The 25,926-nt window shown below is 38.3% G+C and overlaps 1 protein-coding gene across 2 annotated transcripts in view; it reads right to left on the bottom strand.

Moving 5' to 3' along the window:
- Positions 1-1,112: 1,112 nt before the first annotated feature.
- The window catches only part of gja5a (gap junction protein, alpha 5a), a 35,765-nt gene continuing 10,951 nt past the window's right edge, over positions 1,113-25,926 (bottom strand). Inside the window, exons 1-2 of one of the 2 annotated variants that reach the window (XM_008401108.3) lie at positions 16,240-16,489; positions 1,113-4,296 (exon numbers count right to left, since the gene is read on the bottom strand). In XM_008401108.3, the coding sequence (XP_008399330.2) occupies positions 3,141-4,271 (1,131 nt within the window). In that variant the 5' untranslated portion in view covers positions 4,272-4,296; positions 16,240-16,489 and the 3' untranslated portion in view covers positions 1,113-3,140. Of the gene's footprint in view, positions 4,297-16,239; positions 16,490-25,926 lie in introns of those variants that run through there. The other variant, XM_017310844.2, reaches the window with a different exon arrangement.

Genomic DNA, 25,926 nt, shown 5'->3' with positions numbered 1-25,926 from the left:
TCTTTTTCTTTAAAGATGTCAAGAGCGCGTACAGATGCAAGAAGGTGCGCCGGCGCCCTCTACAGGATATATCTATGTGTACATGTAAATGAAATAATTTGGTGGGATTTTTGTATTACTTTTCTTTGCTTTTTAAAAAAATCTTTCTATAGGGTGTTTTCGTTCACATAAAAGTAAAAATTGTAATTGTTAATTCTCAAACTTACTCAAGTAAATTTATACCGAAACGTATTTGGTATAAAGGATAGTCAAGTACTGATGACTTATAACATCTGATTTATTTTGTAGGGGAAAAAAGTAGTCAGACACACTAAAATATAAGCTCTAAATATAATAATAATAATAATAATAATAATAATAATAATAATAATAATAATAATAATAATAATAATAATAATAATAAAAAAATGAAAAATGAGTAAAACATAACTTTTGTTTAAAAAACAACAACAAACAAATCCACACGGAATAAACACATTTTCAATTTTTTTTCTTTTTACAAATTATTTTATACAAAACTTTTAAATCTAACACTTACAGTAGTTTGTGTACATATGTTAAAACAGTGTGAAGTATTTCCCATGAGCTGTGGGTGTGTCTGATGCTCTGTCTACAGCAAGAACATAAATTTTAGATTGAAAAATGCTGGCAGGAGCATATTCTTGTTATGCTTACAGTCACTCTGACATAAATTTGAACACTTAGATTTCTTTCTTTGTTTCAAAAGTTAGAGAGAAAATGAAACCGTTAATTTGCTGCACAAATTTAATAATATAAATATTACAAGTATAAATATCTTTTTTATTTTCAGCTTTTGAGCTTAAGTTAAGTTGCACACTCTTGCACCAAGCAGATAGAGAGAAAGAGAGAGAGACAGAGAGAGAGAGAGGAAGAGACATGCTTTCTGTGTAAATATCACTGATGATCCTCCGTCTGGCACCTTCAGGCCCTGAGCTGTGACAGCAGAACATCTACAGCTGGTGTTTGCATCTCCTGGTTCTTAATTCCTGCTGACTTCACTATGTTTGTGAGTTTACCACATAGCTGCTGCGACTCAGGAATCTAAAAATGATTTTTTTTTTTACTCAAAGAACCAGACAACAAAAATTGAACACACTGTATGGACGATGGTTTATTGGTTTGTTGTGGACTACAGAATATGTGAAAGAACAAAAGAAAATGTACTGAATTCTTCTGCATCATCTTCAAATGTCTGATTGTAAATATATATATATATAGATATAGATATATATAGATAGATATATATAGATATATATATATAGATATATGCACAATTATTCTTTATATAGTATAAAACTAGACTGCGAAGAACAAAAAAATTAAACATTGCATTGGAATGACTATTTACAACACTTAATCCAGGACACCATCTGAAAGATACAAGTGCATTGTCGCCACCTAGTGGCTAAACCTGCTCATTACGCTTCACATCAGCAGGACGATATATTTCAAAATTAAATCTGAATAACTTTAAATAGACAAAACAAGAAGCTACATTCTTACATCAAGTTCGCTAATATAGAGGAAATATGTCACAAAAATACTAACATTAAAAGTTAGTATTTTTTTGTGTCTTTTTTTAAATCTCAAAGTGTAGTGCAATTGATTTAGTAGAGGACACAAAAAAAATCTATTTGCAGTGAAGACATATAAATCCTCCTTAACTTTTCAAGGCACTTTTTATTTTGTTTTGCAAATATAAAAAAAAAAATGTTCACAGTTAATGCCATAACTCTTTCTCAATTTATTAATTACATTACCCAATTCAGGAGTTGTTAAAATTATGTATTTAAGTCAAAGGTATAAATGTAATTCAGAAAATAACTGAGATGCATCTGATTATTGAATAAAAAAAAATAAAAAAAACACCCCCCACATCCTTCACAAACATAAAATTTTGCATCCTGCCCCCCATCCACTAGTTTTAAATAAAGGAAAGCATGTGCAATGGTCAGGTACCAAACCCTGTTACCCTGTTCGTGTTAATCTCTTTTTGCAGTTTATTTACCATTTTTATATTCAAGCACAGAGACACGCCTGCTAATCTGTTCAGACAGCATTCGTATATAATGTTTATGTAGTCATTTCACAGATGTCAGTTTATCTTCAAATGAGGATTCCTTTAATCAGCTGTCCTCTGTTAAAGTTCCCAATCAGGACCGGATTGTCTTTTGGGAATAACTGCCAGGCTTTCACTGTGTGGTATTATTACTCCTGGATGTTTTTCACACGTTGCTACATCACAGACTTCAACAGGTTATATAGGAACTTCATGATCTTAACCAACACAAAGAAGCACAGAGCCATGTCGTTGAAGGAAAAGGATTCATAATCTTTTACAATTAAAAATTTGTTTTATTTTTTACCAGCATTTTACTCCCCTACTCCCAAATAAAATCCAGGAAATTTGCATAATTAGTACCCAGAGATCATATGTAGAATATATCATCAGGTACATGAGAGAATGCCGCAGAGTCCCAGCTCGCAGTATGAGGAGAGGACGACAATTAATGAAGTGCTGCACTGAACTGCCCTTTATGGAAAAGTTAGGATGATGCTGCCATTAAATATACTGCTAAGAATTGATGGGTAGATGAAGGTATCTAAATGATGGAGGTACCTGAAACCTGTTAGAGGCAGAAACACAAACTTGAAACTGAGTTAGAAGTTCATCTTCCAGCAGGGCAAAAACCTTAAACCTACAGCCTATTCAGGTGTTAGAATTGCATACATCTTAATATGATTAAGATATTTAGCAAACAATTTGAATTTGAAGATCACAGACCCCGTCGGTCTAATACAATTGATGTTTTGCAAAGGTGAATGAACAATATGTTAGTCTATATGTAAAGCTGGTAGATGCCAGATGCATACGGCTGGCGTGGGTGGAGATGTACACCAACACTTAAGATTTCATGAATCCTTTTCCTTTCCCTCACAATCACACATCACTTTGTTTTAGTTCACCACAAAAAAAATGACATGAAATATGTCAAAAGTTTCTGGTTGTAATGTAGCAAAATGTGAAAAATGTCTAATTTAAGTTAATACTTTTGCAAGTTGTTAGAGTTGTGTTTGTAAGTGATAGTTCCATCCTCACTCTTTGGCCCATACTGGACCTACACTGCCAGGTCGTCTTGCCGCGCCCGGCTGCTGGTGCCGCTGGTCCTGCTCAGGCGCCGTTTGTCCTTCAGGAAGCCTGAATGCAGCAGCGGTAGTGGCGAGCAGCCGTTGGGAAGCTCTGCAGGCAGCTGTTCGTATCTGATCCTCAGGAAGTCCTCCTCGTCCTCCAGGTTGTCACGACTGTGGTGCCGCTCGGTCGCCAGGTTTGCCGAGTTCTGCTGCAGTGCCATCCTGGTGTTGAACGGGTGGGAGGCGATGGAGGTCATGGGGTTCATGGATCTCTGCGCGGTCAGGCATTGATCGAAATCCGGGGGTGGGGTGCAGGACGCGGAAAGTTGTTGGTGTTTGTTGGATTCCAGCCCCGTGGACACGGCCACTGTCACGGCTTTGTGGTTGTTCTTCTTGTTGCGTACACACTTCTTGATGCTCTTCCAGCCGAGGTGGTAGAGTTCCAACACAGACAGCAAAAGAGACACGCCAGACACCACCAGCATGAAGACGATGAAGATGTTCTTCTCTGTGGGCCGGGACATGTAGCAGTTCACGGCGTTGGGACAAGGCCAGGTTGTGCAGAGGTACATCGCCTTGAGGAATACCCCGTATATGAGATACTGCACCACTATGAAGGTGACCTCCATCACTGTTCGGATCAAGATGCTCAGGATGTAAGTGTGGAGCAGAGCTCCCTTTAGGCGGACACGACCTATCCCCTCAGCTGCAGTCTCCTTCTGCTGGAGGAACTCCTTCTCCTTATGCAGGTCTTCTCCATCGTCCCCTCTAGCCTCCCTCTCCTCCTGTTCCATCCTCTTCCTCTTCTCCTCCCTGCGCACCGTGTGCATGGCGTGGCCCATGTAGATGAGTGAGGGCGTGGAGACAAACACGATCTGCAACACCCAGTAGCGGATGTGGGCAATTGGGAAGGCGCTGTCGTAGCAGACGTTGGTGCAACCGGGCTGCTGGGTGTCGCACATGAAGTCGCTCTGCTCGTCGCCCCAAGAGGACTCCGCCGCCGTGCCCAGCACCAGGATGCGGAAGATGAACAGGATGGTGAGCCAAACCTTCCCGACCGAAGTGGAGTGCTCCTGGACCTCTTCAAGGAAATTCCCAAGAAGACTCCAGTCTCCCATCTCTGCTCAAAGTCCAAGGACACACCTGGAATGAGGAAGTGGAAAAAATAGAAAATAAAGAAAAATAAAGTTTGCATTCCTGTTGAATAAAATGCCTTGTGTGTCAGATCATGTGTTCAAAAATAGCTTCCCGGGCTGTGAAAAGCTTGAGGACTGGACATGCTGGAATGAAAGCAACCAATTTCCCATGAGAGTGGCGTTGAGGAAGGCTAGGAGTCATTTAACATAACACGCAGTGGCTATAAAAAGCCTACTCACCATTACTAAAACAACAAGTTTTTATGACATAAGAAATGAGAGCATGGTGAAACATTTTCCGGCTTTAATCAAGATCACGATCACAAATGTCTTCAGAGGCTGGTCGTGGTAGAATGTGTTGATAAAACAACCTATTAGCACACTGTTCAAATATGAATAAATAGATGTCTCTTGATTTGATGAGCAGTTCTTGAAATTAATATTTAACTATGTAATTTGGCAACATACAGATAAAAAAGGCTTTGATTTGATTTATAAAATAATACTTAAGGACAACTATTACCTTGAAAGTTATTTTTATGTTTCCTCCTAGTCAAGAGGGCCACATGGCAACTTATGATGGGCCAGATTTGGCCCCAGCGCCTTGAGTTTGACACATATGCATTAGACCATTAATTTGCTGAAAGACTCAAAAACAACCCACTTTGCAGGACACACTAGGTTGTTTATGAAATAACCTGGTAATTTTGAGATATTCAAGATAATTCTTATAAACACTAGAGGCTGCCAATTGAAGCTTTGGCAAATTTTGTCAGGTTGTGGTTTATATGTGACAACAATCTCCTGTATTCTCCATCTGTCTAGGGTTGAAAGACCCAAGACTTTTCTTCCCAACTTGCCTAAATCTCCATCTAGAACAACATGTTTTGGTCTGATGAAGCTACATTTGCACTTGTATTATTTAAAAAGACAAGTTAGACGTAAAACTAACATTGTGTTGTCAGCAGAAGACATGTCCACAGTGAAATACGCTGGTGACAGCATCATGATTTGCTTTTGCTTCTTCTCAGATTGAATTATGTTATTTTTTGTCAACATGGAGATAATGCTCCGATGTGTTTACTTCCTGCTATGGAGACCAGGCACTTATATGGGATGAGCACTTAAGCTGGCCGGTGACTTCTTCATTTGCTTTAGCTAAAGAGTCTTGAGCACTACTTTTAACCACATCAAATGTGAAATTCAAAGAAATTAAATTTCTATTTTTGTGGATATTTGCATCATGGGAGCAGCTGTTTCTCTGTGCTAACAGAGAAACAAGAACCACCACTGCTGGGGTGTGTAGACTTTTTATATCCACTCTAATACTTTTAGTTTAAGGGGAATAACTCAATTTCATTTGTGCACGAGAGACAGGCAGGCAGAGAGAGAGAGAAAGAGAGGCAAAGTCAAGGCTAGAGCGAAGACTCTGTCCTTTGCAGTTGTGACCTGGCCTGAGCTGCAGGCAGGCAGACCACCATTAGTGCCAGCTTTAATGTCCTCTGTGTGTCGAGCCTCCGGCAGATCCGCATCTCGACGCGTCAGTCTGTTTTCTACATCTAACCTCCTAAGCGGTTCGTAAGAACATACCGTCGCTGAAGCACGAGACCCAAACATGGCAATGACGAGCTCTCAGCTGAGAATGACCCTATAAGGCAGCTCAACAGACAGCTTTATTGGTGCCACCGGTAACCTCCGGCCCCCCATATCATTAAAAGGTTGAGAGGTGACCTCTGACGCCTGCGTGCTGCATGTACGTGTGGCCGATTGTGGCTTTTACGGTGATGGATGAGCTGCAAGAAAGTAAAAGCTGAGAGGAAGAGTGAAAACACGACTCCCACTTTCAATCACTACCTTACTTGGTGTGGTTATACAAAATGTGTACATTATTGAAAAGCTTTAATGGCGTCTGAAGTGGGAAAACGGTACACAATTTAACATGTAGCAGAGAGTTAATGTTCTCTTTTATTAACTTTTGGATGTGATCCATTAATGGTGATTTCTTTTGGAAGCAACACTTTTGTCCAGGGTTGTTCCTTGAATGAACACAACCGACTTTCCATCTCTTTCACCATCAGCAGTTCCATCATAATAAGTTCAGCTTTTATAGCAGCTGTTTTATCTCCTAAAGATTCTTAACAGCAATCCGACATTTAAAACGAGGCTGATTTATTCGCTAGGAAAATAAAACCCATGGTTGCAGATTTTTGTTCCAAAATGAAAGCTACCACATTTGCTCTATTATTATTCCCATTTTGAAGAATGCGAAAGACAATATAAGGTATATTTATCAGCTGCGTAAGGACCTGTAACAGTTTGAATCTCTTAGCTTTCCCTGCAGCCATGAACACATCACTCACTCCCTGACTGACTGAACCTGCTCTACTGCTCATAAAACCTATTTTCTCCTACTCCATGCTGTTTTCCTGGCAAAATGGTGCGACGTGATCTGGTTCAAAGAGAATCTTCCTCTTCCTGTGGATCTGACCACTTTTTTAACATCTTAACCTCTCCTGCCTTTAAGTGTACATTTAAATTTGTTTGGATCAGACCACTGCTCTCTCACTGGCTTGAGGGTTTTTGGATGAAGGATTCTGGATTTTGATTGGACTAATTGAAAATGCAAAGGGATATTTGGGTTTGGATTAGTGATTAGTGAGCTGGATCTTATCTCAAGGACTCTTCTTCTCTGGTTGTTGCTCTCTCCTAAACCTTGGGCGGCTGCATAAGAACTCCACCTGGAAAAAAAACTCTAAGCTTCCTACTGTGATTTCATCATTTTGGATTAATCCAGTTTTGGTGCTCAAAAACTTTACAAAGATCCACATTTATGAACAGGAAGAGTAACTGAGGAAAACAAAATCTCCTATTCTCACAGTGTGGCAAAGAGCAGCATCACCAAATCTTCTAGACAACCATTAGACACTCTCTACTTGGTAAATGGTTGGACTGCCTGGCATTTTGAACAAATCTATTAAATACCAGTGTATCTTATAGAAATCCTAGTGTGGCCTGTGTGGATAAAGTCTTTCAGCAAGTTAAATGTTTGGCCAAATCAACACAGAAACGGTTCATTTTAAGGATTTTCTTTCACATCAGCCAATAAAGGGTGTCAGTACATTTGGAGGTTGCTGTATATAAAGTAACCTGAGAAAATCAGGAGGAAATAGATCACGGTTATGAAAACATTTGCATAGACATCTAAACTTCAGCCCCGGCCAGGTTTGGCGAACCGGTGCGTAACGTAGGACAGTTTGTTTGGTCTGCCGCTTTGTTTCCTGAACACACCCGCTACCTGCGACACGCTGTGGGGAACTGGCTCCCAGCCTTGCTCGGATGAGGTTGATGATCTTTACTGGAAGTAAATCACAAACAGGCTCGGAGCTGAAGGAAGGGAATGAGATTCCAGCCAGCACAATGGCAGGAGGTCGCACATTAAAACAGCCAACGCTCTTATCAGCTGATACTGACAACAGGCTTCCCTCACCTGGGTGAAGCAAGAAAAACAAAACATCGCCGCATGGAAAAGCATAAATTCAGTTTTGAGATAAACTGCTTGTCCTCTGGGTCAGAAACAAAGGCCTTTGAGGAAAGTAACTTTGTTTTTAAAGAAAAATCTTGACCTACGTTGCAACAACGTGAGACAAAAGGACACTGGAGGATTCTAAATGGTTGTTTCTTTCAAATCATTAATTCATCTTCACCTTTGAAAGGTCTCTAGTTGTGGGTGTTTACTTGAGAAAACACAGAGTTACTACTGTATCTGTTGAGGATAAGCCACAATAGTAATTTAAATAATTACACAAAATAAAAGGTTTCCAGGCACTGTTCTTTCTGGATGCATGGGGTAATAACATGCTTTGCTACTTTGGGGTAGCAGAGTAACAGTGGACTGCCACTCCCTCGCCTGCTGCTGCTGGTGGTCAGATGGTTGTAAGATAGCTATAAGATAGCTCTGTTACCTACAAAACAGAAACATTTGAGTGTTTTGGGAGAAAAAAAACACCCATAAAGCAGCTCATCTGTTAAGCAAACTAACTGCTGGCTGGTTACCAGAGCAGACAGCCTGACTAATTAACCACCTAACAATACCTGTGTGATATTTGTGCAGATCTGTAAAACAAATTCAACACTAGAAAATGTAAACATTTAGCAAGTCTATGCAAATACATTCTTTAAACATCACCATTATATAAGTAACAGTCAATATGTCAGAATATTCCAGCAGTAGTGACAATAACTGCTTTGTTGTTAGATCCAGTTGTCAACTTTTGTTTTACTTTTTTTGTACACAGAATACTACGGAAAAGACTTGTTTTTCTTACACGAGAACATCTAACTTTATTTGCACTGTTCTAATGTTAAATTTAGTCAACGTAGTTATCGCATGACAGTCAAATACTAGAGTGCACTATGTACCCAATGCACAATGATAAAAAAAAATGTACCTGGAATAAGCAGACGATTTACTAGGGAGACCTGTCAGTGTCTTCCTGCCTTGACTGAGCTGTTCTCACTCTCAAAGGAAGCAATCTCAAACAATATAATTTCCGCCGAACAAAAACGTCATGGTTCTAAACTACAACTGACTGGACATGAGAAGGGGCAGAGGTTACAATCAGTCTCTTTCATTATTTTTGTAGTGTTAAAAGCACTTTCTAATTGTCCGTCATACCTGTGCTGCTAGCAATAACCAGGGATTTACTGTGATCCGTCGTGCCCTTTGCCGAGCAGCCTGGCTGGCCTGCATATAATCATCCTTGTCAGGTTTGCTCAGAATCACAGCGAGGCTAATAGAGAAGCAATGAGCTATTTGGTGAGGGGGTGTTCAGAGTGGTAAATTTCTCATATAAAACGGTATTATGCACCTGTGACATATTTCGAAATTAAACTGAAAATAAAGTCAAGGTTGACTGTGAGTTTAAAGAGCCAAATGAACAATAAAAATGAGAAAGCACATGGAATTTCACCTCTTAATTAGTTGGAGGTCAGCTGAAACTCAACTGCGTGTGTCTGAAACTTGTCTGCACCGACACTGAGCTGTTGCGGACTCCGGATCAGAGAGGTGACGAGAGAAAAAAAACAGCTACTACACTAGATCACTAAAGATGCTGCTCATGTAACTCGATGCGATCATAACTGGAGAAACGCCATGTGCCTTTTCCTCCTCGCAAAACAACGATAAATCTTGCAGACTGTTGGACTCTCCTCACTGTTGCCTTAGAGGGCAGTGGCTTGGATTCAGGAATCTGGTAAGCTAGGCAGCTAACAAGGCTGGAGAAATCCTGCAGACAATTTTGTACCACCTTCATGTTATGTTTAGATGACTACCCAGAAAAGCACAGAGCAATGGTTTAAAGTTCTTTCTGACAGGCTGTAACTCTTAATTGGTTTCCAGCACAACTAAGAATAAACTCACCCAATAACTTATAAGTTTGGGCACAAGTGCAAAACAGTAACAAGGCTGATTTTAATGTCTCTGCACCTTTCAGCGCTGATTGACACGCCATGTTTGACAGACCCAGGACCCTCTTAGCAGACTGGAATACATTACTTGCTTTGTGCCATCCTTTTAAACACGCAGGCGTTTAGGTGGCATTGTTTACATTTCCTCGGGTTGTTTAGACTGCAATCAGAGGAGGAAAAGGTGTTTACAATGGATGGTAAATTTAGGTTGTTTTGTTTCAAGCTAGACCTCAGAAAATTGCTCTGATCGAGGCAAAATGTAAGACGACTCAAACTTGTACACTGACAGTAACCGATAAATGCATGTTACATTAAAATCTGATATCGTTTATATCAATTTTGACTTTATGTTCAGTATTGTTCTTTTGAGTCCTTTTCATGGAAGTAATTTTCTGCCAAAATATTGCAAACAAATCAAACATGCTGCACACACACAAAAAAGCACATTTTACAAGGTCTTATTACAAAAGAATCTCTTCTCCCATACAACACATTCTCCTAGCACATAAATGTATATATGATTCTTGAGAATAGGGACAAAATGGGTTTTAATTTTCCCATATTTTTTAAAATTATTTCTCAACCTTATGTTTGCAAATATGACAAATAATGTTTTGGAAATGTAAAGATGCTAAGGTGCAGGCTCCCAGTTGCAACATTTTTTTAAAAAATTACAGTTTTAATCGACCTGACCCAGAACTTTGTCATCGCCATCTGACAAAAAAAATATATAAAATGATTTTTAAAATACCCTATTAGCGATATTTTTACTCATTTTACAGATAAATGCTTCTCAAGAAACAAAATAAAAATTATTTAAAACAAAAAACAACAAAAAGTCTATCTGACGGAGTTGACACTGCATGACGGAGTTGACACAGAACTGAAGGTGGTGACAAGCTAGTGAGTAAAATGAAAAACTTGATACATATGAAGTAATGCAATTTATGTAAAATACATTAAAATGAATACATTGCACATTTAAGTGAGATTTAACAACAATTTCACTGAAATAGTCAAAAGCTCTGATGGAGTTGACATCTGACGGAGTAGACGAAATGCCAAACTACCTCAATTTGTATGATGTTATGCTGAAGGAGGCCATATTGTAGCTCATCAGGTCCATGAAATCTTTACAGTAAACTAAAATTAAGCTTTTATTTCACAACATTTCATCAAAGTTTTGTAAATTGTCAGTTATGGTGTTGACACATCATGGTTGTGACGAGGAACTTAGGAATAAAACAGAAGAGAAAACTAAAGAATAACATAAGCTGACTAGAGCTAACAAGCCCTTTTAGCAAAGGAAGAGAAAGGAAGAGGTCATGGGCTCCTCAGAAGTTCTGGTGAAAAAAATTATATTTTGTGTATATTTTATTCAAATTTTGTGCTTTATCCACAGGATCTGTTTTGTCCCTATTCTCCAGAATCACTGTAAATATATATAGAGGTGTGCCGATCGATCGGCCACCGATCATAATCGGCCGATTTCCGTGAAAAAGTGTATGATCGGTGATCGCCGATCACAGTCTCTTGTTGCCGATCACACAAACCGATCACCTGCATCTCATTTCGCAGCCTGCCTGTGCAGCTGGTCTCCTCTTTCCTTCACACTGCGCAAACGCGCAGCAACAAATCCTAAGCGATGTGGTGTGGAACTATAACGCACTGAGTGAATGGGGAAGTTTGCGTGTTGCAGGGAAAATTGAAGCACGTGGGGTGAAGCAGGTCAAAAAGCATCATCACGACGAATCTAATATGGCATAAAAACAATGGCATACTTGACGGAGTTTGGCTACATCGAGGCTCACTGCAGTAAAAAAAGACGATCAGATAGCAGGTAAAGCAGCGCACAGCTACAAACACTCACCTGGATTAGCATGACGGTCAGAAAGCTAAACAAATAACCCACAAAATTATTTAAGTCTTCGAGCTGCGATGTAAGACGCTGGTTCTGCTCTCTCTGTTGAACCGCTGCTACGCGCTAAAGGTAGTAATATTTCAGACGGAGCCGCTTCTGCTCCACCTGGTAGTGACTCTCACACCGAACCTCTGCTTAAAGCTGCAGCAACTAACCTAAAAAATACATTTTACATACGTATTAAAACTTTCGCTGTTCTAACATGAGACAGATAATCTCTGAAAAAATAATCGATCTCCTCCCTGTTCTGCATAATTACTCCGCTCAGTCAAAAACAGCCAATCAGAACTAGCAGTAATCAGCTAGCCGCCATGCTATCAGGAAGTTTTCATTCAGTAACTCTGGATTGTTTATTGTAATGGAACCTGTATTTGCCTTTGAATGTTAAGTTTTATTCTTGAATCTTTTGGCAATGTTGAGAGGTTTTATTTTGACTTTTTACGTTATTTAGCCTCTTCAGAGCCTTCATATGTTTTCAGTCTGTTAAAGATAGTATTACCGATAGCAGTACAATTTGCACAATGCCTGTTTTGTTTAGTTTTTTTCTTGGAAAAAGTTATTTAAAAGTTTTTGTCTAAGGTGAATTCATGGTTCCTTTTTCCACATAATGTAACCGTAGTGCTTATAATTAAAATAATAACAATTATGTGATTGGTATCGGTGATCGGCCCTCAGGGGTGATCGGAATCGGTAGGAAAAAACCTGATCGGCACATCTCTAATAAATACATTTATAAACTAATCTCGCTTGAACTCCACACCACACCTCAAACCTTTGTAAAAATTTGTTATTACTGTTATTTTTTTTTTAACTAAAACCATGTGTGCTGATCCAAGACAAACATTTTCAATAGAACACTTTTGTGTAATTTTGTGGAAGTAATGTGGCATTATGCGCTACGTAGCTTAAGGGGAATTAACTAATTTGTAATTCATAATAAAGCTAAAATCAACATTTTGTTTTATAAGAGGCTGCTGTTTGTGTCTGAATATGATACTTTTTCTCTTAGCAGATTGTAAATACAGTGGGTCTGCCCTCATTTCACCTGCTCACTGATTCTTTTTATGGAGCATATTTAGAATATTTGAAACAAGATGCAGTTTGGGAAAGTGAAGCATAAGTGCAATGCTTCTTGACATGCATGATTTTAGCAGCTAATAGCAATCCAGGAAAATCCAGGAGCGTCATTTATATTCCTTAGCGCTGATTGGCTGTAGCTCAAAGAAATAAGAACCACCGTAGGTATCAGGTTCTGCTGTTGTGCTAAGACAGTTTCCACTCTGCGTACTAACGCACATGAAGGTATATTGGGTGTTTCAACTGTTAAAATAGGCCATTGTACGACTTTGAAGAGGTAGTTTAAAGTATTTTAGCTATATGTAAGCAGCTGTTCTCCCTAACCTCTGCAAATACTGGGCATCCACTGTAGATCCTTATATATTTCCTCTCTTAGCAGTACAAAGCTTAATTTGGAGCTTCAGTGTTGCATGGGATCCTGATTTTTTATTATTATTTTTTTATCTCAGCCACAGCTCCATGAACTTAAAAGGTTTCATTAATCTCACTTGAAACAGACATCAACAGCTCTGTAGGGGATGTGAAATATCCAGACTGTCATTTTCAGGCTTAGACATTGTTTTTTTTTTTTTGTTTTGAGGGACTGACATCATTCTTTTTTAGCTTTGTTTGCAACATACGTTGAAGGATTGTTTTTCGGTCCAAGTTGCATGTAGTACATACGTTAAAGTCCCGTAGTTCTATATTTGAAGCGCGGCTTTAACACTTGCTCAGTTTTAAAAGTACAGCAGCTGTCTGGATGCTGGGCTGCAGGGTGGCGTGTATATCCTTCCCTGGAGGATTACAGTCAACAATGAGCGTGTTTAAGTTTAGCTTGTATTGACTTGGTGAAGCAGTGAGTTGGGGATTGTGTGACCTAGAAAGTTGATCTAACGCAGAATGAGGGGGAGAACACGGTTCCCTGTAATGTGAGTCACCTGTTGCTACCCTGCACACATCCAGGAAGCATCCAGGCTGCCATACATCAGTCAGGCCAGCAGAAGCTAGCGGGCCAACATGCTGCCTGCTACCTTACATGGCTCTACGGCTGTTCATCTGCCCACCGCTTTACACGAAGCCACGGCCTCGTTATGATCTATTGTTTGGCTGTTTATGGCAATACACTGGAACATTTAGAACAGACAGCTGAGAGGTGTTTAATGTGCGGGACGTTTGGATGAACTCGCTCCCAAGAGAAATTTCTTTGTAGCTGCTATTTGTGGAGGGGGAACAAATTAAACGTTTGGCACAATTTCATCCGTTTTTATCTGTTTCACCGTAGTCAGATGTAAAACATTCATCCCTGGCAATGAACACAATTTGTGTGAGTTTGCCAGCCATAAGGTACATTTACACAAATCTTTCCTTTTTGTTTATATTTTTTATATCAGTACTGCACTGGCAGAGGAGGAAGGGGGTTTACGCTGGTGTTATAGTCTTAGCGGTTCCAGTGTAAGTTTTTAAAACACAGTAGAGACATTTCTGAGTCTCACCAAGATTAAAATCGAGCACGGATCTGTTGCTCTCATGACTACTGAATGTATTTTAACCAGAGTGATGATGCATGAACATCCTCTGCTACACTGCAGGTAGACAGTCTGATACACATTCAGTTTAAATGCGATGCACCAGGTCATTACATCGATAAAATTAAAATATCAAAATATGAGCCCTTATGCTTTGTATGTTGCTTAAGTATTTAGCCTGTATTCATCTGTGAAGTTACATGCAAGGTTCAATGTAGCAAAATTATTCATTGTAGTTTACCCTTTTATACTTTTGTGTTACAATTTGATTTTCAAATGAAAATATTAAATACCTTTCCAGCTCAGTGACCCTCATCTCTAAATGAGTGTAATGCTGCAACTCTCTATGATAAAATTAAGTAATAATTATCATGACTTTTATTCTGTTAAATATCTGCTTTTTAAGTTGATGCCTTTCATAGATACTCTTGGATTATTCCGTACCTTCACCGGAAAATGGTGCTACAAACACTGCAACATATAAACAAGTTAAAAATAATTAATGTAAAAAGGGGCAAAAATATTGACATGTGAACCACGGCAAAAAAACCCAACTATTTGTGGTACATAAAATACGTGCTTTGATTCTTAAAACACATTTTGTTCACAATACCTGAAAATTTCAAATGAAGCAAGTTGTTGGTTGAATAAAGAGATATATTTTGGAGTAAAACACTTTATTTTGTCATGCTTATACTTTTGCTAAACTGCAGAATCTCCTTCACTTCCTTCATTAAAGTTCTTCTCTCTGTTTCACTACAGAAATTTGTGGAGGAAATAAAATAACAGATTTATAAAATATTGACTGAAGGTAATTTTGATAATTAATCCCTTTAATTTGTAGTTTGAACTCAATGAACCTTTACGCTGATTTAATGAAGAATATAGATAATTTTTAGTTTATCATCTTCTATAAATCAGTGCTTACGCTGATAATCTTATTATGTTTGTTCATGTAATAAGAATAAAAACTAAAAACTTATTTTTATTGTCTAGAGATATAAAGATGTTTTTTTTATTTAATAAATCAATCAATTTATGGATGTATGTTGACCAGGTTATCACAAAGTGCAATTAAAAAAAAAACGACAAACAGAAACAAGAAATCCCAAAAACATAATGAAATAAATAAAACAAACCCAGGGGAAGAATAAAATGTAAAGAAATGTGTAATTAACTGAGGTAACATTGGGAGGTTAATGATGATATGGAGACATTAGAGGTAGATTTAACAACTTTAAAGAACAAGAAAATGTTCTATAATTGTGATAAAATTGTTAAAATTAACGTCACAAATAATAAAAAGAGGAATAAAACAAATAAGTGTTCATTAGTCACTAAAATAAAACAAGACAAACAGAAACAGTAAATGAACAATTTCAAGTCAAACAAAAAAAGTGCAATAAAACTAGAGTTTAAATAATTTCAGATAAAATGTAATTAGAACAAAATAATCTCAATCAATAAAAATGTAATAAAACTGAGTTAGGAAACCAAACGTAAAAGTATCAAGTTAGAAATATCAATTTACTCACATGTACTAGTAGTAATAATCTTTTACTGTTATTTGCCATGTCATGAATTAAAAGCGATGAGCAACGTGAAAGCACTGAATTACCTTTTTGGCTGTCAGATTATGAGACAATCCTGACAAAATGTTTCCTCAAATCTATTATTTGCTAAGTAAACGTCGCTGGTGGCTCTTGGTTTAAACGTCCCCATTGCTGCTTTTTGTTTGACTCTTTTGAGTGTTTTGTTGAGAGTTATAAAGACATAAGAGAGCGATCGGGTCGAAGACTGTACCTGCCAGGGAGGACAGCGACTCTAACAAACCCCAGGCCTCCATCAACAAATCATCCCCGACCTCACAAACTCCACCGCAATCTGGCAGCAACGTCTGAGAGTCTTCCCCCCCTATACCCTCCCGGTTCTCTGCAGGCTTCACAAAATGGAGATGCATCACATTTATAAACAAGCTTACCTTCGGTTCTGCTTGTCTTGACTTCTGCTCAGGTAGAAGGTCTTTATCTGTCTGCTGATATGAGAGGAGATCAAGTCCTTCTTAACTTCTCAGTGAAGATGAAGAGCGCAGAGCTGAGAGTGAGGTTACCTCCTTCTAAGGAACATCAGGAGGAACTGGTTTTAGCGGTGGCATCTGAGCGTTGACTTATTTGTCCACACCAGAAGAATAGCTGGGGCATCACAAGAGAGAGTGTGCGTCTCCCCCCCCCCACGCCTCCGCACCCCTCCACTCGGGCCTCCCCTCTCCGTCTCTTCCTCCTCCTCCATCTCCTCCTCTTCCTCTCCCACCTACCCCTTTATACATCTCACATCCCTGGTGCTCTATTTTTTGCTGGGAAGCATTCTCCAGCAGACGGGGAGGAAGTGGAATTGTTTTCGGAGATCAATGGCAATTCCGCCTCAGAGTGAATGTCCAGAGCGCTCCAAGTGACTGTGTGTTCCTTGAGTTTCACACTTCTGCTCTGTTTTCATCCACTTAGAAATTGTCCTTCTACAAATGTGACGTGTTTCAGCACAGCAAAGCCATGTGATGCAACCGACGTTTGTGTTACCACAAGCGGCAGAGAAAAGCCGCGTAGAGAAGCGGTCATGAGGTTTTGGTAGAAGCACTATACCTGCTTTGTTCATCTGCTCGTCCCTGGAAAATCCTGATCTGAAACCACCGCCTCAAGTTGGGAAACCTTAAGACTCTTTAAGTGAAAGCACTAATCCTCGTTATCTGTCCTGCTTTTTACATAATGATCTATTTGACATAACCACTGTGAATCTCAGCCTCGGATCAGTTTCCACCGTCTGCTGACACAGAAATGTCGCAATGAATATTCTGGGGTTTTTTTAGCTTTAATTCCTCCTTGCTGAAGGCTGGTGTTCATTCAAATGAATGTAATTTTGTTGTTAGGGCACGTATGCACTCTAGGTCAAAGTTCATGGCTTTGGCTCTGGATTTAGAGGGCCTTTTACAATTGTTACTTGGGTGAATTAATCCTTATCTTCTCCTCTTGTTTAGGTAATTTAGCAAAACCCCACAGTTGTCTCTAATGTATTGGACTGAACATAGAAATAATTGATGTAAGGAATGAATCTGGCTTCCTACTTGCTTCACAGCTTCATATTTGAAAGCTGAGTAAAAAGGGCAAATTTAACAGCTTTCTGAGCCTCAAAAAAGCAAACAACTGGTTTTGGTCAGCAGCTTTCATGAAGTCACTATTATCATGCACATCGTGTTATTTTGGGGCTTTTTATGAATCATGTGAATCATTCTTTTTGCATGGTAGATTGAAAGAACAATCCACCATCTTTTTCAAACTCAGACTGGGCACTGAAGTTTGAATTGGGTCCTCTCAAAAAGGATTCAAAAGGACACACACACACCCATTCCCAGCTGCGCAGATTAACCAAATGCCTTCAAGTCAAGAAGTTTTCTGGTCATAGGAGACAAAGACTGAGCTGTTTGACCACAAGTACGTTTGGAGGAATGAACGAAAGCCAGGCTTTCAACACCATTCAAAGTGGTGGAGATGTCTTCCTGCTGAGCTCCTGTTTAGCTGCTGGTGGTATTGGTGCATTGCACTCAGGTAGTTTACTCTCCCTGCAATGCCACTGTAGGAATCAGGACTAAATCAAACGAAAGCAGAAACCTACCATGAAAACAGCTGGGCAAAGGAAAGAGGACAAGACAGAAAGTTGGCGGACATTTTTACAAAAGAGGGGCGCTGGGATTCCTTTGGGGGTCATTTGGTCGAAGGTAAACTTTACACCTTACAATCACAACAATACCAGTTTAGACTTTGAGCAACTTGCTAAAACTGTATTTCGTAGCTCATTTTATAGTGTTAACCCCGGAGCTGTAAGTGGTCCGGTATGAAACGGGGGTGATAGAACAACGGTACCACAGCACTTTTAAATTTCAATAATCAAAATACCTAAATTGTTAACATAGTTTTAAAAGGTTTATGTCAGTCTGCCTTTTCCCCATCGATACGCTTCCCGACCGCCCTGCACCTTAGGGGGTAAAAAAAACAAACAAACAACAACAACAACAATAAAAAAAGCCGAGGCGCACATTTTTTATTGTGCGCCTCGGCTTTCAAAACTCTGAAATAGGAGAAGCGAGACATAAAACGGAGCGACAAACTAGATGTGAATTATGGCATAAAAAAAGAGAATCCGACGCTGAACAGTGAAAAAAATCAACACATGATGTGAAACACATCATGAGGATTAGGAGGCGCAGCAGGTGATAAATGAAAATTACTGGTGGTCAATAAACGATTAAATAAATCTAAAAACAGGAAAGAAACTAAAGTGGACATAGCAATAAACCAAGAGAGGATAAAACTAATCAAAGGGAACTAAATGGAAATGAATGAAGAACAAAATGAACGAATAAACTAAGAAACTAAAGTTTCTTAATTTAAATCCTGAATATATATAAAGGTTGCGATATAAAGGTTATCGCAACCTTTGGGGTTTTTCCTGTCTGGGAACGAGAATACGACCTGCTGAATGTGACAGGTAGCCAATCAAAAAGCGCGGTGACGTAAGAACAGATGGGAATCTCAAACAGCTGACATATCGCGCAACTGAGTCCGGTGGATATCGGAGATGATATGTGGAAATGTTTATTATTAAATCTAAAGGTCATTATTATGTTTATTCAGTTAAAAATGTTAACTATAAAACACAATCACCTCCAAATCATAGTGCAGCAAATAGAGCGGCTGCTCCCCATGCACCATCTTTTTCTTTTTGTTACATCTTTTATCTCTTAAAATGACTCCACAAACTATCACTATTGCTTCTACATCGTCATCCGTGTTTGGTTATTCTAAATTCCCGCTATGTTGGGGGTTTTACTGGATTATCCTCTGGAATCGGGATGTTCGTGACTGGAATCGGTTCGTGTTGCTCCTGCCTTGGAGTCACGAACCGATCATTCCTCATCATCTCCTCTCGACCACTGCCCAAACGCTCTGACTCTGGTCGCTATGGTAACGTTTACATATCCCTTCAAAATAAGATACAGATGCGCCACAAAAACGAACATTTTACTTTCGTGAAAACTTTAACTCATGATACTGACTAACGGGAGCCCTGAGCTTGTTTCTCTGCAATGAGACGGTCTCATCTGGGAATGATGGGAGACAATAACACCTGAAGTGTTGCTTATATCCACAGCCTGCTTGGTCTCTACGTGGCGAAGCAGCTTGAAGCTTCATTGCCTCATTAGCAGCCGGTCGCCGCATGTTACGCAGAGCGGCTTGTAATGTGGGACTCACCTACCGGTCCGGGATAAATCCATTCTCCTGTCTCTTCTCTGGGCCTTTTCCCCTTCGCAAAGAAACTTTCCAAAGACATCTGATCTGTTTCTTACTCATTTTGCTGCTTGTGGCCTCAGTGTTGGCGGGCAATAACCGAGAGAATCCGGTAAAAGGATTTTCAAAATAAAAGATCCTCCAGATTCAAATAATACATAAAACGGAAATATTTCACTATTTCTTGCACGGCCCGGTACGAATTGGTCCACGGACCGGTACCGGTCCACGGACCGGGGTTGGGGACCACTGCTTTAGGGCACAGACATTTTACATTTTGTTTTGAGTTGAAATGTACTGAAGTCTTATTTAAGTTTGAGTGTTTGCGTCTTAATTGTATTGTTGGAAGCAATTGTTTGCACTATTCAAAGACACTTTTTATTAAACTGTGGCAATAGCAACAATATAGTTAATTTCTATCATAACTATAAGTTTCAGGCTCAGGATTTTTTTTTACTTTAATCCCTGGCCCTGAATTAAAGGTGGGGCATTTCTTACTGCCACACTTTTAGTTTTTCTGAATTCATTTCTGAATTGCCCCAAAAACAAATAAAATAGAAACCTTTTGTCCTGCATACTAAAATTTTGTGGTTTCTCTGCAACTTGCAGTATCAATATTTGAGCTCGGGATAGTGCAAATAGTTCTCCATAAATGTGGAATTTTATTCTTGTTCAAATTCTACAATAAATTAAAATGCATGAAATATTTTTTTAAATGAATCATTAATAGCCAACAAGTAATTTGAGATTCATCCAGGAGAAGAGCATGCGTACAGAGTGCATTCTCCTACACTAGACGCAAATCATTTAAGACACATACTTGTAAAAATGTAATTTTGCTTTATTACAATTGAAAAAAAGAAGCAAATGTATAGCTTGCTTGATTTTGCAATCTTGATCAGGTGAATAAAAAAAAAAGATAATTTAGATTTAGGAAATTGGTTTAAAATGATCCTAGACACAATACAGTATTACAAGCACAGTTTTGATTTGTAAACTTTGGATGCGTTTGTGGAAATGTAAGAAAGGTTGATTGTGTTGGGGATTCCTCCAGACTGAAAAGCACAAACTGGACCTTATTTAAGGAGATACGCATGCCAAAAAAAGCAAATCACTCTTCCCCTTTGTAACATTCACAGACATAATAAAGGTTTCACAAATAAAACTGAGTTTTAAACAACTTCTTTATATAGTGTGGATGAGCTTGTCGAGGGGTTTGCACTTTCTTTGCATGGCTGTGTTTTTTTCTGGATTCTTTCACAATCCAAGACATTCATGAAAGGCTTAATTTATTTATACCTACAGCAGATACCAACTTAAAATCACTATTACAATCAGTTTAGAAACCTTTAGCTAAATTATTTTGTCTTTTTCCATATGATCAGATTAGCAGACTGACCCTGTATGACAAAGTAATCAAAGACTTGGAGCGTTTATTATCTTTCTGGGTGACTCATTTTGCTGCTTGCTGCCAGTGTCGTGGCCTAATCAGGGGTCTGAAAGTCCAAATTCACCCACACAACAACTGCGCCTTTAAACATGAATCACAGAAATGTTTTGTGAGGTAAAAATAGCTGAGGAACAGAGTGGTAAGGATCTCATGACAAAACCCTCTTAGTCTTCTGATCAAGAGCTTGGACTCAACTTCTGCCAGTTATTAAGCATGTGCTGTGTAATATTTATATGGATTTATAATGTATATAATTTGCATGTGAATCCACTTTCTTCTCGCATTTTCTCCTCTAAGATTTACTTCTTCTGGGTCTAACATCCCTGTAGGCATAGATCAGGTTTTGTAAGGATGTAGCAGCTGCTGCTAGCTGCAGATAAATCTAATCTTTCTCAGTTGGAAGGCCATTTCTGTTGTGCTGATCATCAGAATTGAATTTGGAAGTAGATTATCATTCAGTGATGTGTGACACAATCTGATGTTCCTTTGCACCGTTTCAGTTCATTGTTTATAGTTTTTCTGCAGCAGAAGAGTGAAGAGTGAAAAACCTGAGTGTGATTTCTTAATGGTGGTTCATATATCAGTAGCTTAGTGCCAGCTCTGACTACAAGACAAGCCAAATCAATAAAAAACACCAAAGTTGTCACCATTATATAACATTAGTTACACTTCAAACTTATTTTCAACTATCTAACTAAAAGTGCATAACCGTCTAAATCTTGAGGGGAGTTTAAATTACCTTTATCCTGTGTAAACAACCTTAGTGAAGAAGTTGCAGGCACTAATACTAATAATCTGTTTTGCGGTCACTGACCTCTAGGGGCTCTCTTCCTGAGAGAGCTCTGTGTCTCTCTCTGTTTCAGTTCTACCTGGCTGCCGCAGGTGAAGTGTATTGGAGCTCGTCAGCCACCCTATAAAGAGCTTCATGCTGGAGATGCCAGATCCCCTTTTCTTTTGTCCTGGGCCTTTACCTGATGTGATCCTGTGTGAGAGCTGACTGTGTGTGTGGGGACTGTACTGATCTTGCTGTGAGCATTTTGGTGAATAATTGTCCAAGAAGTGTTTCTGTTCACAGTGGAAGCTGGTAGGGGTTCTCTGCCATTTTTGTTGCAAACTGTTTTCTCCTGTTTTGTGGTTAGTAAGGGAGGTTAGGTTTTGTATTTTCTTTTAGTTCTTCTTTAGGAAATGGTTGTTTTATTTTATAGTTATATGGGGGTGTTTTGTTTGTTTATTATTTTGGCCTTGGAGACCCTGAAGCATAAAGCTTCCCTGTGTTTTCTGTCTCCTGTAGTTTTAAAAAAAAAAATCAGAATTGTAAAATAAATTATATTTTTGTTACCGACATCAACTGTTCCGATTGACTGATTTTTATGTTAAGCCCAGTGCCAGCACTTACTTTAGGGGATTTAGGGTGGGGTTGTAACAATTATTATTTGCTCAGTATTTGGTAAAAAAAAAAAGGCAAATGATGACAAAGAGTCAACATAGCAGACAATATTTCAGGCAAGTCATGATGTCCTCAAGGCCATGACGACTTAGCAACAGAGCTCTGACTGGATTCACTATTGCATATTGTGAGAAAACACAGCAAGTATTCATGTTTAGTTATGACAGAGAATTCAACAAAAAATGATGCATCTGTTGTGTCACAGTCAGAATCCCTGTCACAGTAAACCGGTCAAAGTGTGGGCTCCTATGTTTTAAATGAGAAAAAAGCACAACATTACAAGGAAAATGTGCTGCTGAGTTAAGTGACACTGAAGAAAGCAAAACATAAAAGGGAAAATATTACTGCTTCTACTTCTATAGTATTAGTATGAACATTTTAACTTTCATACCAAATGATCAAAACGAAAGGTATCAACTTTGCCTTAACTTTATGGTTGGTAAAGGATTGAATGCCCAGTTTTATTTCTACTTCCCTATTAAGATTGATGAAGCTGTTTATGTTTTTATTATTTTGAAAGCAAAGATCCTATATTTTTGCTTCTTTATCATCAAAAACAAAACGGGAAGGGGGTTGTCTGGAAAATTTGTTCCTCTAAAGGGATCGGCCTGGAAATGGTGAGAAACAAAGTCGAAGGAATATGGAATCATGAGTGTTGTAAAAAATGTAACCACTTCATTTAGCTTTAATGTTCCCCAGTTCATGTGGAGAAAAAAAGTGAATTGTCTTAATAGTAAAAGAAAAAATATGTATTCCCCTTGTAATGTGCTGTTTAAAACACTTATTTTTACAAGAATAACTATTAATATAAGTGTGCAAAACAGTACTTACTTTAATGTTGAAATAGATAACTTTTATAAGTGAAACCTGTAAACTTTGACGTTGAAATTTGTGGTTTAATTCAAAAATATTATTGAGATCAAGTGACAAGAATCTACTGACAGGGAAACAGAAGAAAACCTGAATGAGCCAGAGTTTATCATGGAATTCCTAAGGCTCCTTACTTTCATAGATACTTTTGTTTAAAGCATCATAAAATACATATTCATTATTATACAGATAATACTCAGATATACTTTCCTAATCCTGGAAAACTATTTGATGTTTAGGATTAACTTCAGGATAGGATCAAAACACAAAGCATCAAGTGTTATATTCCAAATACAAAACAAAAATAAAATACATTCAAAATTTAACTTTTACAAAATTACTTCTCAGCAGTGTTTTTTTTTTTTACTAAACCCAGTAACTGGGATTGCAACGAGTGCAACATTTTACTCTCACACACTTATAAACAAATCTTTAGATAAGATTAATCTGAATGCACAGAGAGGGATTAAATAAACACACATGCACTGCAGCATCATACATGGAAACCATCTGAAACCTATGATATCCATGGCAACATCAGCAGCTGAATTTAGTTTGTGTTTTTGTCCTAAACCGCGACAGTGAAGACAAAAAACAGCTTTCCTTACAGGCGCCTTTCGGCTCCAGAGTGTCAGAGAGTCTTAAATTTGTTTTATTCCAGAAGTTTTCATTAGATTATTGAAATCTGAATGAAAGCAAACAAAATTCATGTTGTGGAAGTTGTCAGTTCCTCCTCCACCCTGCCCAGAACAAGGTTATCAAGATATGAAGAGAGTTAAGGGTAAGCATGTATTCTTAATGCTACCAACCAACGCCATGGATCCACAAGCTGCTCAGTCTGCAGTCGTGGAGGTCAAGTAGCCTAACAAATGCAGGAAGACAGATATCTACCAGAGCCCTCATCCAGGGCAGCCTCTAACTGAGACGAGGACAGACGGACTGCGTGTGCACGCCAGTGTGAACAGATTGACTTTGTTCTGACTATGTGGTTTACATTTACATGTATGGATGCATGCACATAATATAGTTTTAAAAACAAGCTGTGAATGAAAGGACTGTGCAGCAGTGAGAAGGATGAAAGGCAGGTCAGACATTGAGCAATGTTTGTTAGTCCTGCTGGGCTAAATTTAGTTTTAGTTCAGTAAATGGAATAAGCTTTTTTTTCCAACAAAATGTTTTTATATTTAAATCACATAATCCTTCTCACATGAATAAAGGATTTTCTTTTGCATTAACGCTATCTTTTAATCTTTTAGTAAAAATCAAGATTTGAAGAGGGGGGAAAAAAACAGCTAATATTTGATCACTGTGAAATGTGAATTTTTTAGCTTTTAGTGAAAAAACAAATGAAATTTTAATGTAAAAATAAAAACAATTACTTTTTTATGTTAAAAACATATTCTGAATATATTTTACCATTGGAAGAGTGAGTACAAACATACATTAAAATTTAAGCGGCATTCTTTCATTCAAATCCTGGTTTTTATTCAGATTTTTTCTATGGAGGTATGGAAATTACTTCCACAGAAAAAATTGTTAAAATAGAATTGTTTTAATAAAAGCACCAGTCGCACAAATACAGACTCCGGCATGACTCCTAAAAAGTGAACTGCATTTTATGTTTAAATTTTAAAGACAATATGAATGTTAGTAAATGTTCTCTTTGTAATTGATGACTTCCTCTGTCTCTGAACCCTTCATATGATGTTTTAGACACTTTTCACAATGGGACATTAAAAAGGCTCATAGTCAGGGAAAAATTAATACAGTTCTTAAAAGATTTTTTGCCTCTACTGACTTTTATCACAGTAATCAGACAGAAAGGGACCAGAGAGACAAAGGGCTAGATATTATTTAAACCCTGCATGGCACTGAGCAGAAATAACCTTTTTTATGTTCACGATGTTTCACCTGATTCAGGCAAAACTGGGCTTGTAGCAAATATTTTATGTGATTTCTCATTCCTTTTCTAATGTCTCTCTTCTAGTTATTCCATGAAAGTTGAATTGTGAATTGAAAGTCTAATAGTTGTGCTATCAACAGATTCACTCACCTGAGCTGTGGATTTTTACAGCTCCTTCAGAGTCCATGGCTGCGTCTCTGATTACCACGTTCCTTTCTGTTGGCACGCATGATTTAAAAAAATGCGTGCCAACATTTTTTTGGCACGTGAAACATTTTTTTTGTTTCACCAAATAAAGCACTTTATTTGGTGCTTTATTTCTAAAGCACCAAAGAAAGATACCGCTGCTTTAGCAACCTGCTTGTGAACCGATACTAGTGTTAATCATATTTGAATGTCTGATTATGGTTAAGAAAAGGGAGCTTTTAAAAAAAAAATTCACCATTAAAATAAGTTTATCACTGAGTTAATGTTCAATCTCTGCCTCTTTTTCCACGTCTAGTGTTTACACTTTACTATATTAGTGTTTTATGACTTCCTAAATGCTGGTTATTGTCTGAGGGCTCAGTGTTAAGTAACTAAGTGTATATATGTGAGAAACTTACGGGTGTTTTCTAGAGGATGCTTGGCCGTGTGCACCGGCACTCCTATCCGTAGATTAC

This window comes from Poecilia reticulata, chromosome 2 (genome assembly GCF_904066995.2).
Source record: "Poecilia reticulata chromosome 2, P_reticulata-male-v2, whole genome shotgun sequence".
In the NCBI taxonomy this organism is placed as follows: domain Eukaryota; kingdom Metazoa; phylum Chordata; class Actinopteri; order Cyprinodontiformes; family Poeciliidae; genus Poecilia; species Poecilia reticulata.
Note: the sequence above shows the minus strand (reverse complement) of the source record. Positions and strands in the feature narration are given on the sequence as shown.